Source organism: Amblyomma americanum, chromosome 8 (assembly GCF_052857255.1).
Source record: "Amblyomma americanum isolate KBUSLIRL-KWMA chromosome 8, ASM5285725v1, whole genome shotgun sequence".
Lineage (NCBI taxonomy): Eukaryota > Metazoa > Arthropoda > Arachnida > Ixodida > Ixodidae > Amblyomma > Amblyomma americanum.
The window spans coordinates 96,844,546-96,858,901 of NC_135504.1; the positions used below are offsets into that span (position 1 = coordinate 96,844,546).

At 47.5% G+C, this 14,356-nt stretch overlaps 1 protein-coding gene across 1 annotated transcript in view; it reads left to right on the forward strand.

The window, feature by feature from the left end:
• Positions 1 to 14,356, forward strand: part of LOC144102015 (calcium-binding protein E63-1-like) — a 92,063-nt gene that overhangs the window by 37,224 nt on the left and 40,483 nt on the right. The window contains 1 exon segment of the mRNA XM_077635276.1: positions 4,604 to 4,649. Coding sequence (XP_077491402.1) covers positions 4,604 to 4,649 — 46 coding nt within the window.

Genomic DNA, 14,356 nt, shown 5'->3' on the forward strand with positions numbered 1-14,356 from the left:
CGTCCGTCTCTTCGCGGATGAGCAGAGACGCGAATGGTTGTACCGTGCCGAGACATTCACCTAGGCGCAAGGCGTTGGGGAACGAGAATGGGTTAGACACGAACAGTACGGAGAGGCCAGCGGATATAGTCAGTACAGCGTATGGCAGAGGCAGACACTTGCGGTGCAGAAAGATAGGGGACGGAGTGAAGAGGACAGTGTCGTCGCGAAGAGGGCCGCAAGAGAGGGGTACGAGGACTGAAGAGCAGGGAGGCAGGTCAATGTCTTCGGCAACTAGGGCCTTAACACAGGCACCAGGAGGGGCAGTGTCCAATACAGCTTCGGGCAGGTGAGATAACTCGACTTCAGCTCGAGCACAATCGATGATAGCAGCATGACGCGATAGGAAATCCCAGCCCAGGATAACAGCATGAGAACAGCAGGGCAGTACGACGAATTCGACGGCATAAATGGTCCCCTGGATTACAACGCGAGCGGTACACGCTGCTGACGGCTGGATGTTCTGAGCGCTGGCGGTGCGCAGTGAGAGTCCAGCAATTGGCGTCCTTACTTTTCTTAAAGAACTACACAGCTTTGCGTCCATGACGGAAACGGCAGCACCAGTGTCGACAAGCGCCATGACAGAAACGCCGTCGACGGAAATTTCAATGAGGTTAGCGGCTGACGGATGAGGCCTTTCCAAGTTCGTTGTGGACGCAGTTCTCGCCTCAGGAACTGCGGCGCCTAGTTTTCCTCCTGGTTAGCGGTGGGGCGACGTCGCATAGGCGAAATAGACCGGCGTCGTGGAGAAGAGGGCCGGCGGCTGGAGAGGGTAGAACGGTCCGGCGAGGAAGTACGACTTTGCGGCGGCGCAGCTGGTACAGAGTACTGACTCGGTGGGGGCCAGTACCCAGGAGCTTGGGGAGGAATTTCCGCGTCCGGGAGAAGACGGCGGCAATGCCGAGCTACATGACCTGGGAGACCACAAAAGAAGCAAATCGGCCGATTGTCCGTTGTGCGCCAGGAATCGCTGACACTTGGAGTAGGTCGTCGGTAAGCCACTGGCCCTCGCAAATGCGCCGGAGGCGCACTATAGATTGGCGGCTGCGGTCTTGCTACGACATCGGCATATGTCACTGGAGCCGCGACAGGAGGCGGTCTCGCGACGGCTTCGGCATATGTGAGCGGAGCCGCCACAGGTTGTGGTCTGGCGACAACGTCGGCGTATGTCAGCGGAACCGTGACAGGTGGTGACGGATGAGCCGGTGGAAGAGCCTCAGCAACTTGCTCTTGAATTGTATGTCGGAGCGCTGGAGTCAGATATGATGGTCGGTCGTGAGCGCTCGGCAGAAAGGAAAGTTGACGTGCCACTTCTTCCCGCACGAAGTCTTTAATCTGCTGTAGCAGCGAGGGGTCAGGAGCAGGCGTGAGCCCAGCGAGCGACTCAACCTGCTATGGCCGCTGGCGTGTCAGAATCCGCTGCTTGCGCAACTGCTCAAAGCTTTGACACAGCGTGACGACTTCAGCAACGGTACGCAAGTCGCGCGCTAGAAGCATCTGAAAAGCGTCGTCATCGATGCCTTTCAAGATGTGTTGGATCTTGTCGGCTTCCGACATACGAGCGTTGACCCGCTTGCACAAGTCGACGACATCTTCAATGTAGCTAGTGAAGCTTTCACTAGCCTGCTGAGATCGTTCACGCAATCGCTGTTCGGCTCGGAGTTGCCTGACAGCCGGTCGACCAAATACGTCTGCAAATTTAGTCTTAAAAATGGACCAGGTTTGAATATCTGCCTCATGGTTGCGATACCAGAGGTTAGCCACACCGGCGAGATAAAAGATGACGTTGTTTAGCTTCGTCACATCGTCCCATTTGTTGTATACGCTCACCCGCTCGTACGATGTGAGCCAATCTTCCACATCGTTCTCGTCAGTCCCGCTGAAAATGGTCGGGTCCCGTTGACGAAGAGAGCCGGCACAGATGACAGCCTGGCCCACTTGTACGGCCTGGTGTTGGACGTCCTCAGGCATCGTGCGCGCCGGGAGAGCACGACTACGGAGCTCCAGGGCCGATGTTTTTACCCCGCACCTCCACCAAATGTAACGGGGGGTTTATTACGAGGTACTGGGGCGACGGGAACGGCAACGGCAGCAGTCTGGGATCAGATCGGCAAAAGACACACAAGCGTAGCGCTGGCCAAAACTCTCGAGAACACTGTCATCTCGTCTTCGTCTTTTCAAATCATCAGACGCATCTTCTTCTTTAGCCTTACACTTTGTTTATTGGGACACGTATGAGGGATTCGCACGCATACCACACACTGCCGCACTCGTTTGCCGTTGCTTTCCCCTTTCCGTCTCCGTTCTTGATTTGTTTTTCCTGTGGTTAAACACGGCGCATTGCGAAATAATAATCAGCGCGTTGTCGAGCCCGCTGGGACATAGCTCGTATCTAAATACAGCTTTACTTGGCGATACAAATGACCTGGGGGGGGGGGGGGGGGGTCAATCGAGTTAACAGGGCGATGTTTAAGCCTGAAAGAAGTGCTCTTGATTAGAAATTGCTCGATTTACTCGCGCTTGTTGTCGACGGTGGCAAACGCATGCGAGCCAAACGCGCTTTCTGCTCTCTAGAGTGTACAGGAACGAAATGAGGAAGAAGGAAATAAACACCGTGTGGTGTTTGAAAACGTCCAGCGTGAAAACAAAGCGGTATACGGTCGACGCACAGTTTGGTTTCAAAACACTGATATCAGCCATAAAGACCGCTGCAGAATACGAGAAGAACAAAATTTAGAGCGCTGTTTATCCTTTTAGGCCTGCAGGAAAGCAGTGGCCAGTGGATGATGCTTGCGCACAAAACAAGAAAGCTAGAAAGGTAGTGAAGTCAATGTCTTTTAATTTTTCGTCTATCCGTGCTAATGAATTTTATTCACCATGTGCTATTTTAATAGCAAGTGTAGAAATTCAATCACATCGTGTGCCCAGGCAGGTGGAAAGGAAAAAAAGAAACCCGCCATTTTCCGTGCTTTTTTTGGGTGCACCCCCCCCCCCCCCCCCCCTTTCGCTTCTAGGACTATTCATGAGCACTGCATGGAAGGTATGTAATAAATGTAAGGCCGGTGTGAAACAATCCTTCCCATCAGATTCTATTCGAACCTTATTCTTATTTTTCAGCAATGAAGGATGATGAAGGATGAAAATAATCGGAATAAAATAGAAATCGAATAATATGAACACTACACATTACATTAACATATGCGTAGGACGTGATAAAGTCCTAGTACATGCAGTCATGCCCCAAACTGCTCACGCTTGAAATGTGCCCGCTATTCATTTGTGCTCAACGATACTTACAAGCAAACAGTGTCTCGTAATTACATAGGCCCTTCTGGTCCGAGTAAATCATCAGTTTATAAACAGGCTTGATGCCTGACAAGAAGTGCGCCGTCACGGGGCGTGGCCGCGAAAAATTTGTTTGCACTTCACCTAGTTATATTTAGCCCATGAGGACGAAGTACTCAATGGTCTGGATTATTCTCCTCCAGCGCCCATGTTTATTTAACTTGCAGTGAATTACCACTGCACAATGGTTTTTATATCGAGCATAAGCCATGGACCACAAATTTGCCATAGCATGTGTTGCGGCCTCGGCGGTCGCAAACGAACCTGCGGCTTTGTGGTTAATGGCAGAACGCGTTATTCTCTGAGCCTCCCTGTCACGTTGAGGCCTGCCAGAGAAATATGCTCGCGAGAGCTATTCTTTCGCTCAGTTGGCAACAGATCTGGCATGTCAACTCCGCTTCAACTGAACCCCCAACAGTACATGAGTAAGCAGTTGGCGTCACTCGCTGACTGGCAGTGTAACCGTGCACCAAAGCCATGAAGCAAGGTCATTATTTGTGGGAAAGGCCATCGGTTGGTATGACTAGTGACATCTTTTTTTTCGATCATTGTTTTTCCCTCTCTCAGTACTGTACGTGCTTTCCCTGAATGCTCGTCTAGAGGTCTCTGTCAACTGTGATTGCATAGGAAGAAGAAAGGCATCACTCAGTGCAACACAGATGGTGAAGCTGATAATTAGACGGTAATTACCCTTCGGGCAGTGCTATCCACGTTAAGGAAATATTTGGCATACCGTCTCATATCGATAAAAACCTCGCAAGCGCTGCTCTAGATTATGGAAATATCATCTTCCCAAAGCTCTCTCTCTAGATCACTGGAACCGCAGAACTCAGGCAATAACACTTAGCAACTGTTCTATCGCGTTACCGTGATAAAGTCTACGTAACAGCACTTCTGAAATATATCTTTAACTCGGCACTCCATGAATAACGTCTGAATGCACCGTCGAATCACTCACGTAACGGAGGAAACAATGGAGTGGTTGCGGGATATCAGAGGGAGAGAACAGTGAAGGGGAACATAAAATATAAAAAATGAGACTGCGAATACCAGCAGTTCTACTATGTTTTCTTAAAGCGTTTGCTGCCCGCAATATATCTGTTGCTGTCCACTGTTTCTTTAAGTACTGTGATATGAAAGCACTTTTTCCTGCGGTATTTATTGAAATTTTCGTACATATTGTTCTAACTGTTTCTTTGCCTCATTCTCTAACACACAGGGCTCAGAGTGCCTCCTTTCCGCGCTACCGGATTCACAGATTAAAGGTAAGAATCTGTGCCGCCGCTTCATTCTTTGTCTTTTCACTTGATTGGACTCGACCTCCCAGGAAGTTTTTGATCAAATCAAGTTTTATATTCGACAAAATAAAATTTTATCTTCGACGCTTTCTGCAACATGAATCGTGCTCCTGACAAAAAGCTCAAAGGAAAGCTTTAGTGGGGCAAGAATCCGCTCTTAAATGTTTAGGAGAGCACACAATAGCTCACGCTAACAATGTCGTGGCAACGATATACAAGAAATGCCACAAAAATAAAGTGCATGGAAGAAGAGCTTTAGAACAAATTCGTATGACATATACACGGATTGAAATGAACGGTTACAAACATATTGCGAAGTTAGACACGTGAAAGTGTTGCATATCAAGCATGATATTTGTGCAGTTTATTATAAAATTGCTACAAACTTTCTATATTAACAACTGAAATGCATAGCTTACGTGACCACTATAAATGAGCAATAGTTCAGAACTGTGGGTTCCATAAACCTTAGTCACAGTGGTAATCCTGATGCTGATACATTAGAGGTTAGTTATAAATACGCATTAGAGTATCTCCCTTAAAAGTCTCGTTGGTCGCGGATAAACTACGCTATTAACGCCACCAATAGCCTTTTTTTTTTCAGGTGTAACACTGGACTATAGTTCATCTCAGTAGTTATACGCCGCACTAAAGTGCAATACTTTATAGTTTAGCGAGGAAAGTTTCAGTGAATTCGAAGGTTACTGCTCGCAGGAAATTCACCGCTTTACCAATATACTCCACAAACAGCACAAAATAATTCAATTATCAATATATCAACTTAAGCATCTGAAGGCATTGATTAGCATAACACTACTGTTAGTACTTTTTTTTATTTTACAGCGTCAATATGCAATGAACATAGTAGCAGTGCATCCTATTTATGTTCGTTTCCAACTGACACACTTTTACATTTCGAGTGCTTCACTTTTCAGCAGATTTGCAGAACTATTCCAGCAGTTTGGACAAAACCTAATCCGTGAAAAGAACAAGTAAGGGCCGGTTATAAAAAAAAAATGTTAAATAGTGTCGTATCAACGGCGTGGAACACAAATTTGTGGGCTCCTCGGTACAAAGGATGTTATTTGATGCACGTGGAACAGAAGTGGGGATTAAGCACTGCCCCGAGGCACGCCACAAAGGATTTGCTCAGCCGAGGAAAATACAACTTTTCGCTACAAGGTACTGCTCACGAGCGGTACTGTATGATCGCATAAATGATGAGGCTGCACCACAGGTACCGTAATGACATAAATTTCTCAGCAGTATTACTTGAGTGGCAGAATACAAGGCGTTAATCTTATCAGCAAAAATTTCTAGAGGTTCCTAGTTTCCGTTCATTTCCGCCAATTTTTCAGATATCTGCACCTTTTTTTCCTAAAAGGACTCAGCGCCGAAATAGACAGCACACAGTAAGAGACGAGACAATCACATTTTCAATTGCTGCCAATCGTATAGCGGACGTATCTGCAGCCAAAGCTTCGCGGTTGAAAACCTGCACACTTTCTTGACGTGACCGAGAGAAGGTCTGGTGAAAATAAAAATGAGGAAGAACTCGTGCGGCACTAGGCCTTTCCTGATGCAGCCGAGTACCCTCGCGAGGTTAGGGCAATATGACAACGCTTATGGATGCCGTTGTCTTGAAGGAACACATAGAAAAGGGCCCACTCTAGAAGAAAGCTAGCTTAGTAATATTTCCCAGGGGGCTAGCTGTTGCATATTTTTGTAAAATGGCATAGCGCCAAAGCGGACTTCACACAGTAAGAGAGACGATGCGCTTGTCCCGTCTCTCTTACTGAGTGCTGTCTCTAAAGCACACAGATACATTTGCACATCTCATAATAATTTAGAAAGAACCCGGCTAGATTCTAAACCAAGGTGGGAAAATGTATGGAAGAAGCGGACAAATAAGATCGAGCATCTATTTAGTAAGGCTAATCAGCAATCAGGTCACATGAATAATGGCGTGTGGGGCGAGTTGGTGCATGATGAAATGAACGGTGGCGCAACGACAACGGCACACGAAAATAATAGCACATGTGCGCATGTGTTGTCCTGTTACGGCGTCTGTTACGTTGTCTCGTAGGTTGTTAGGCCATTACTATAAAATTACAATTACAATTGCAAAAATATTACAATTACAATTACAAAAAATTACAAAAATATAGCAACTTCTAGACTGTAGTCCGCGTTCGGTGTATAGCTTTCAGGGCCGAATTTTGTTAAAGAAATATAATATTTACTATATTCATTTCGCCTGTTATATAGACTGCAGGCCCACATACAAGAACATATTAATTCTCGTTGTCCTCCGTTTGTCCGCACAACTACTAATTGTGATGAACACTGTGCTCTTCAGAAGCATCGAAACGGTTTTAAGACACGCATATGCTCCACAAGTTTCCTTCCTGCGGGGCGACACTCACAGCTCTAACGCATTATGGGAATCTGGTGCCTATAACCGGCAATGAACTTTAGTTTCATTTCAAAGACATGTCAGAGAAACATTATTCTTTGAAATAAAGATGCCAGTAAGTGCCAGTAACCATGCGTAAAACCAGTGTGCAATGCGATGGTGACGGAAACATGGCTTTTACCGTAAAAAAAAAAACAGTACATCATGATGGTGATAATTGTGTTGGACGGGACATATGATTGGTAGACAAGCCGGAAAACAAAAATATTGTACAGTCTGCACCAGCAGATAGTGCTGAAGGTACGAAATCTTTACCTTTATATACGTTTAGTGTGTTATTTTATACAAGAAATTACAGTATTTTTCTTTGGTTCTGTTACCTTTGCCGTGAACCGATTTTTGAATTTGTAAACACCCTGAGAGGAATTGGTTGCGTTATGAAATTTGAAAATGAACCGTTAATTTTTTAGTCTTCCTTTTTTCCCGACTTAAATGCTCCATAGGAGGCAATATTTAAAGCGCTTAGTACTAAATATTTTGTCGAACTCAATATTGGAACCATCTACCGCGTGCTCATTGAAAACCGGACTGCAGTCACTACCCAGTACGTCAATCCTGAACCAACGTTACCTCGAGCTTCCTATGCTGAGGCACGTCAAAATATGCCAGTCAGACAGAGTTCTCTTTGTAAGGAACCAACAGTATTCATATGCCAGGCATTGACCACTGATGTTGCAGTTTATAATGCTAACGCATGTAAGTATTGCTGACACAGAAAAGAAGGATTGCTCAACGTTTTGCATCTATTCGAAAGGTGCACTAATTTTGCTTTGGGAGACGCGCACAGCTAAACAATTTATCAGCTCGTAAGATTCCGCGTACTCAGGAAATAAGATTCACGTCGCAGTCTACACGGCAGATTAACCAATATTCTTCGACTGGCGCATATTCAAGAAGGTCGTCTGTACATAAATTGATTAAAGCAGCTAATTTTCCTGAAGGTGGAAGGCAGAATAAAGAAAATATCTTCATTATATTATAGGCGAAACTCTTGCAATAATCGCCATAATCTTGATGAATGTCAAATGAGACACTACCGCCGCGTCTTCCCTCCATCCCAGGAAAAACTAAAGGTTATTGGTGTCCAGCATGTGTACAGTATTATGTGAGTTACGCCTGTTTCTGTAGGCATTACGATATTGAACCTGAAGAGAAACTAATCAAGGAACATGGTAAAATTATAATTTTTTTTCATCGAATGTATATTGAGATGTACAACAGAAGCAGTGCTGTCCACACTGCCGCAAAGAGGTTTCCACATTCGGGTTGAAGCGATTTTTGGTACATAATTTTTGATAGACAAAATAAAAAATAAAAATGGATATGCTGTGATCGACTAGGATATGCAGTTCTCTTTTCGAAAGCTCTTCAACAAAAACAACGTGAGCAAGAGGGCTTGCATCTGACCTTCACGTAAGGATGCGCAGCCGTCGCACGACCTCGGCAGTCGCCATTTGTCCACATTTCCTAGTGATAGTGAACGGCTGCAATGGTTTCAGAATTTGGTTCAGTACTGGTTCACGGGAGAAATGGCTTCGCCAAGGAGCAGCATACATCATGAGCAGTCATACTGTTGTCACAGTGCTAAGTGCTGGACGATAACCGTGGTTTTAAGGATCCGAGATGCGGCATCTCGCGCATCCCCTCGCCACGGCAAGTCGCGCCAATGTGCGCAGGCTTAGGCAAAGAGAGGAATTAATGAGCTCTAAAGGGAACGACGGAAATTTTTCGCTATCAGAAACTCGCCACCTTCTAGCCTTTACGCAACTGATAACTCTCGGCGGCATGTGTGATACGATCCAGATCACATAAAAGCGTTCAAACCAAGGCGGACGCTGACCAGGCCTATTTGGATGGCACAATCATGCAGAGCACACTATGGACAAAATCAGCTTCGCGATCCACCTCGATAATATTATCGTAGTCCAGCAGGTGATTATGGCATAAGAGGGCAGTTACTGCAGCACCGTGCACTGCGAAATCCTGTGATAAATACACACTGATTTTCAAAGGTGTCATACCTTAATGGGAGAACATGGAGGCTCTGTTTTCCTCTAGCATCAACTAGCGATTTTTCCCAGTGAACAATGTTTCCCGCGTCAAAGGGCACAACAGGGCCTATGGCAGCGTGCGGCCAATGTGCGCAGATGTTTGGCAAAGCGCCATCTCAAGACCATGCGTCGCTGCGGGTAAAACGCGTAGACACCACCGCCGACTCCCTTGGCATCGCTTCCAAAATTCGTTCAATGTACGCGGCGCAAAAAGAAACCTCAGAGAAACGTCGGCAGCTATTTAAAGTTCGCCATCGGTTGATTGTTCTTGTGTTTTTTATCAGGCAAAAAGTTAACGACATGTTCTTATAGCGCATTTCAAGGATAGTTGCTGAGCAAGCCGGCAGAGTCGACGTACTTTGCTAGTGTGGCGCCTGTATCGGTCACGAAACAGTCACGTAATCGCTGCGGTTTACAGCATTTATTGTAAAATTGGAGGGGACACATAAGCTACGCCTCAAGGTGTATCCAGACGACGGACCACGGACCTGTTTTGGCCCGCGGACTAGCGGTCACGTGGGGTTTCGCTTCCGGTCTACGAGGTCCGCGCATGGCCCGCGGGCCGGATCGCGCGAGAAATGCGACAGCATTTTTTATGGCGGCGGACCACGGACTTTTTGGCCTACTCGCACACATTATGTCTGGCAACTACACCCCACTGGCCTTTCCCGACTCACTGCTCCCGGCAGTCGAGGCGACACCAGCGAAAGTAGTTTTGTTTCCACTGTTAACATGTCAACGTGGTCGGACGACGCTACGTTTTACTTTTTAGTCTTAGTATAGCTTTATGGTTCGTTCATAATTGGGCATTCGGCGGCGAGAGCGAGCGAAATTAGTCGCAACGTCGGCGCTCGCGACGTACACAGATATGGTTATAAAACAACAATTGACGCGGTCTACGTGTCATAAGCGTATGCACTCTCATGTACGCAACACGCAGGTATTTTGCGGCACCGTTACAGCATTTCTCGCATTTCCCACATTTAGTTCAGCGTATTCAAACACAGACGGAAGGACACGCTCAGCCTTGTGGCGCCATCTAGTTGTTAGGACGGGTAACTATTTCTGTCAACAAACATACGCTCTGCTTAAGCCTAGAAGGGGCACAATCATCAGTCTAAATTAGAAATAAAGCAAATATTTCACTTACACGTCTTCTTATAGGCGAGGTGAGGCCAAGCGAGAAATGGGTGCGCTATTTATTGCCACTGAACGCAGCAAAAAAGGCAGTAACAACGATGAATACAGTCCGAAGCGAGTGGTCCAGTTTCGAAGCGCGCCGCCATATTTGCCTCCGTGGGAATGCTACCTCCTCCTCACCGCGGCAGAAATCTGTCCCGTACCGATCGAGCTTTCCGCTGGGTATTTAGGCGGAATCTCTGCCGCGGATTCCGCTTGTTCTCGCCGCCGAATGTCGAAGCGTGAGACGAGCGTTGCTGCAGGGTGATCACAGAGGCTTGGCCCGCCTTGTCGCCTGCTCTTTTGGTCCATCGTGTGGATGCTGTCGCCGGCCGGGTCTGACCCGGCCGGGCCACGCGCGGTCGACCCCACGTGACCGTTCCGTGGGCCAGTCCGTGGCCCGCCGTCTGGATACACCTATAAGGGCATTACGCGATAGCGTTAGTGGGTTTATGCTTATATATGCGTAATTGCTCAATCTTTTCTTAACCTTCATAGATCGCTGGAAGTCCTCGCACCATTCCTTCCGCGGTGGTGCAGCGGTTAGTCGATGCGACACTGCCCTGCGATGGCAGGTGCTGCCATAGGGGAGCTTTTCCGGCCCAACTTGCTCTTCCTAGCAACCCCTCGCGATCAATCATTAATTTAACTGGCATTTAGATGGCGGGCAGTTTGCTCACAATCCGGTGGGTAGGTTGGGATGACAGCACAAGGTCGCCTACATGGTCCACCTGCCACCTAGGTGGCTTCTCTGGATGTTTTTCACTCAAGGCCAACGACGCTCACGCCAACTACAGAGGCCATCGTGTACTTAACGCTCCTTAACGATACCGCATTAAAATACTAACACATGTTGCCGGTCACCGGAGTGATGCAATCGCTTCTCCCAGCGCTGTGCTTTGCAATGACGCTGACGGCGAGAATACCCGGCCTACCCTAATCCTCATTCTAGAGGTTGGATCAGCGTATATTGATCGCGTGCGTATAATTTTAATTTTGTACTTTTAACGCGGTACCGTTAAAGGCCTCATTGGCCAGAAAATCCGGTGACGACTATGTTGGCGTCGTCGTTGTGAGCGAAAAATCACGGACACAGCTCTGGCAGGTGGTCCCCGGAGAGCAACCTAGGAGGTTGGTGGGCAACCTAGTTCGCGTGACCTTGCGGCGTCATCTGAACCTGCCCACCAGATTGTGGATTAACCGGATTACTGCCCACTGTGGCACGTGTCAGTTAAATCAGTGAGTGGTCGCTGGGGACCTGGGTCGCACAAGGCCGACCGCTGGGAGCACCGGCGCCTCGCTTAACCGCTTAACCACGGCTCCAGGAGGGGTATGAGGACTCCCAGGGATCCGTGATTGTGAAGTAGAGAATTAACTTCTGCATACTTGGGAATTAACCCATTACGCTTCGCGTCTCACCCTTAAGGCAGAGTTTAAGTGTCCCCTCCAATTTTTTCTGCCGTGCCTGTCGCTGCTCAATTGTGCTTACACTTTTCTGTTGCCACTGTATTCTCATATGTCATTCTACGTCAAAGGAGAATAAAACCCGTTGTGGCAGCTCATTTTCCGTAGAAAAATTTTACAAGGAGCATGATTGGTAGCGGAATAATTTCTTCCACGGAAAAACTGGACGCTTATAGCATAGTAATGTTAGGAATGTAAGAAAGAAAAAATCTAAGAACGCAATAATGTGCACGCAGGGAGCCCGAGCCTTAGCACATTCTTATAGGCCGGACGCGTTCTGCTTCTCGTGCGTTTCACGTATGCAAGACTTATAATGTAGCTTCCCTCATATACCAGTGAGCACACTGTAGCAACAAATCATAACGAGCATCTTTTCTTGCTACCAAGTTGGCAGTTGGCAAGATGGCATTTCGGAAGCTGAGCACACTTCGTACGCAAAATGTAATTTGCGCGTAACGATGTTGAAGAAATATGCGTTATTCGAACAGCAGCGCATTACCACATTTAAATGTGCGTGCTCAGCATTCAGTTCTTATTGCACCGTGGCGTCGAGCAAGAGAACAAAAAAAAAATTGACTCAAGCTTGTGAAACGGCTTATATAGTTGCTTGCTCTCCACTAGCCGGCAGCTACTTCACACAAGAAACATGAACGAGGACTCAAAGCGAACTCTTTTACAGTGGTGTATTTTTCACGCAGTAGTTAGTATTCGCGATAAAGTTTAAAACAGCACGAACTCACCTGTCCATTGATCGATAAAAGTGTATGAACAGAAGTAAAGAATTCGCATTTGCGATCTCATCTGTGTTAGTCACAGAAGGCTGTCGTCACCAGCATCCTTCGAGTTAGTACTGGCATGATAAGCTGCAGTAAAATAAGTCCAAGCAGTGTGAGCGTCTAATTTGCAATTAGACGGTACGAAAAGTGGCGATAGCAGCAGGAGAGGAGATATAAGTTTCAGGAAAAGCGGAATCTGCGCTACCTGACGCATGCCGGTGCCGTTGAAGACGAGCGAGTTGTAGTGTCTGCAGAACTAGCAGTATTGGTGACACTGTGGGTTACACCACTCAGGAGCTAACACAGGCAGTAGCTAAACAGTGGGACACCCTGTAAGGAATAGGTTAAAATTGAAAATTGGTTTTTTGGGGAAAGGAAATGGCGCAGTATCTGTCTCATATATCGTTGGACACCTGAACCGCGCCGTAAGGGAAGGGAAAAAGGAGGGAGTGAAAGAATAAAGGAAGAAGAGGTGCAGTAGTGGAGGGCTCCGGAATAATTTCGACCACCTGGGGATCTTTAACGTGCACTGACATCGCACAGCACACGGCGCCTTAGCGTTTTTCCTCCATAAAAACGCAGCCGCCGCGGTCGGGTTCGAACCCGGGTACTCCGGATCAGTAGCCGAGCGTCCTAACCACCGTGGCGGGTTACAAGACTACCGTTCAGAAACCGCACTCTACAACTCCGTTCTCCTGTGCTCATTCTGAGCCAGAGCCTCCCCCCCCCCTCCCCCAACCTAGCGTGTCCTGTGATCAGCTGCATTTGGCAACAGGTCTGGTGAGCTGCCAGCTGCTCTAAATCGGGCGTCGCCGGGTGACAGATGGTCGAGGAGGTTGCGGAAAGGGTGCGTGGTGCAACGGGCGACCTGTTTTGCTCCGCCAGCTGGTCGCCGGCTGTAAACCGGAAAGATCGGCCGCAGCGATCTTGACACGCCGGCCCGCGGCCCGATGCCGGAGCACGCGCTTGCCACAGCGCTTCCCCCGGCCCGACGCCGTCTTATTTTTGTTTGGCGCTGTCATCGGGCTATGCTCGCGGGTCGTTTGTTTGCATTTTCACTTTTTCCAAAGCTTCCCTTTAAAGGGTGTGCGTGTGCGCAAATAGACGAGAATGCTTTACAGTGGTAAGGCCTGTGGCTATGAGTGTTGCTTCATAGAAAAGAACAAAGAAATGACAATAACCTATAAGTTGGATGTGCACTCTTCCCCATTTAAATGCGTCATAGAAACCAACAATAATGATAAGGTAAACATTCTCCCTCGTCCTGACAAGAGTGCTTCAGCGAGGCGTGAGGCGTATTTACATACGCCAGATCGTTGAGTACTAATAAAGTTCATAGCGCCGTTAAAACTAGGCATCACCAGAAGCTATCAGTCATGCTGGGTTCCACTGATGCAAATACCTCCAGTAGGTGCTCACAGTGAACTGCACTGCCAAAATGGTGACCCTGTTGGAGCCAAAGTTCGTCACGTTTACACCAACGTTAGCTACCATCGGAGGCAACATATTTTGTGCCACGCTTTAATGCTTTTCCTCTGGACCAAATCACAAATACCCAGTCGAAATTCACACCTTACGTAAAACAGTTCAGCAATGCGGCAGCGGAATAACGCAGACGAGTCGAATATCGAGTTCACATTGCCACGCGAGGTTGGCAGCCAATGAAATACCTTGACTGAAGTAATCATTTGTACGCAATCGTGGGTATAGAAAACATGACCCGCTAGA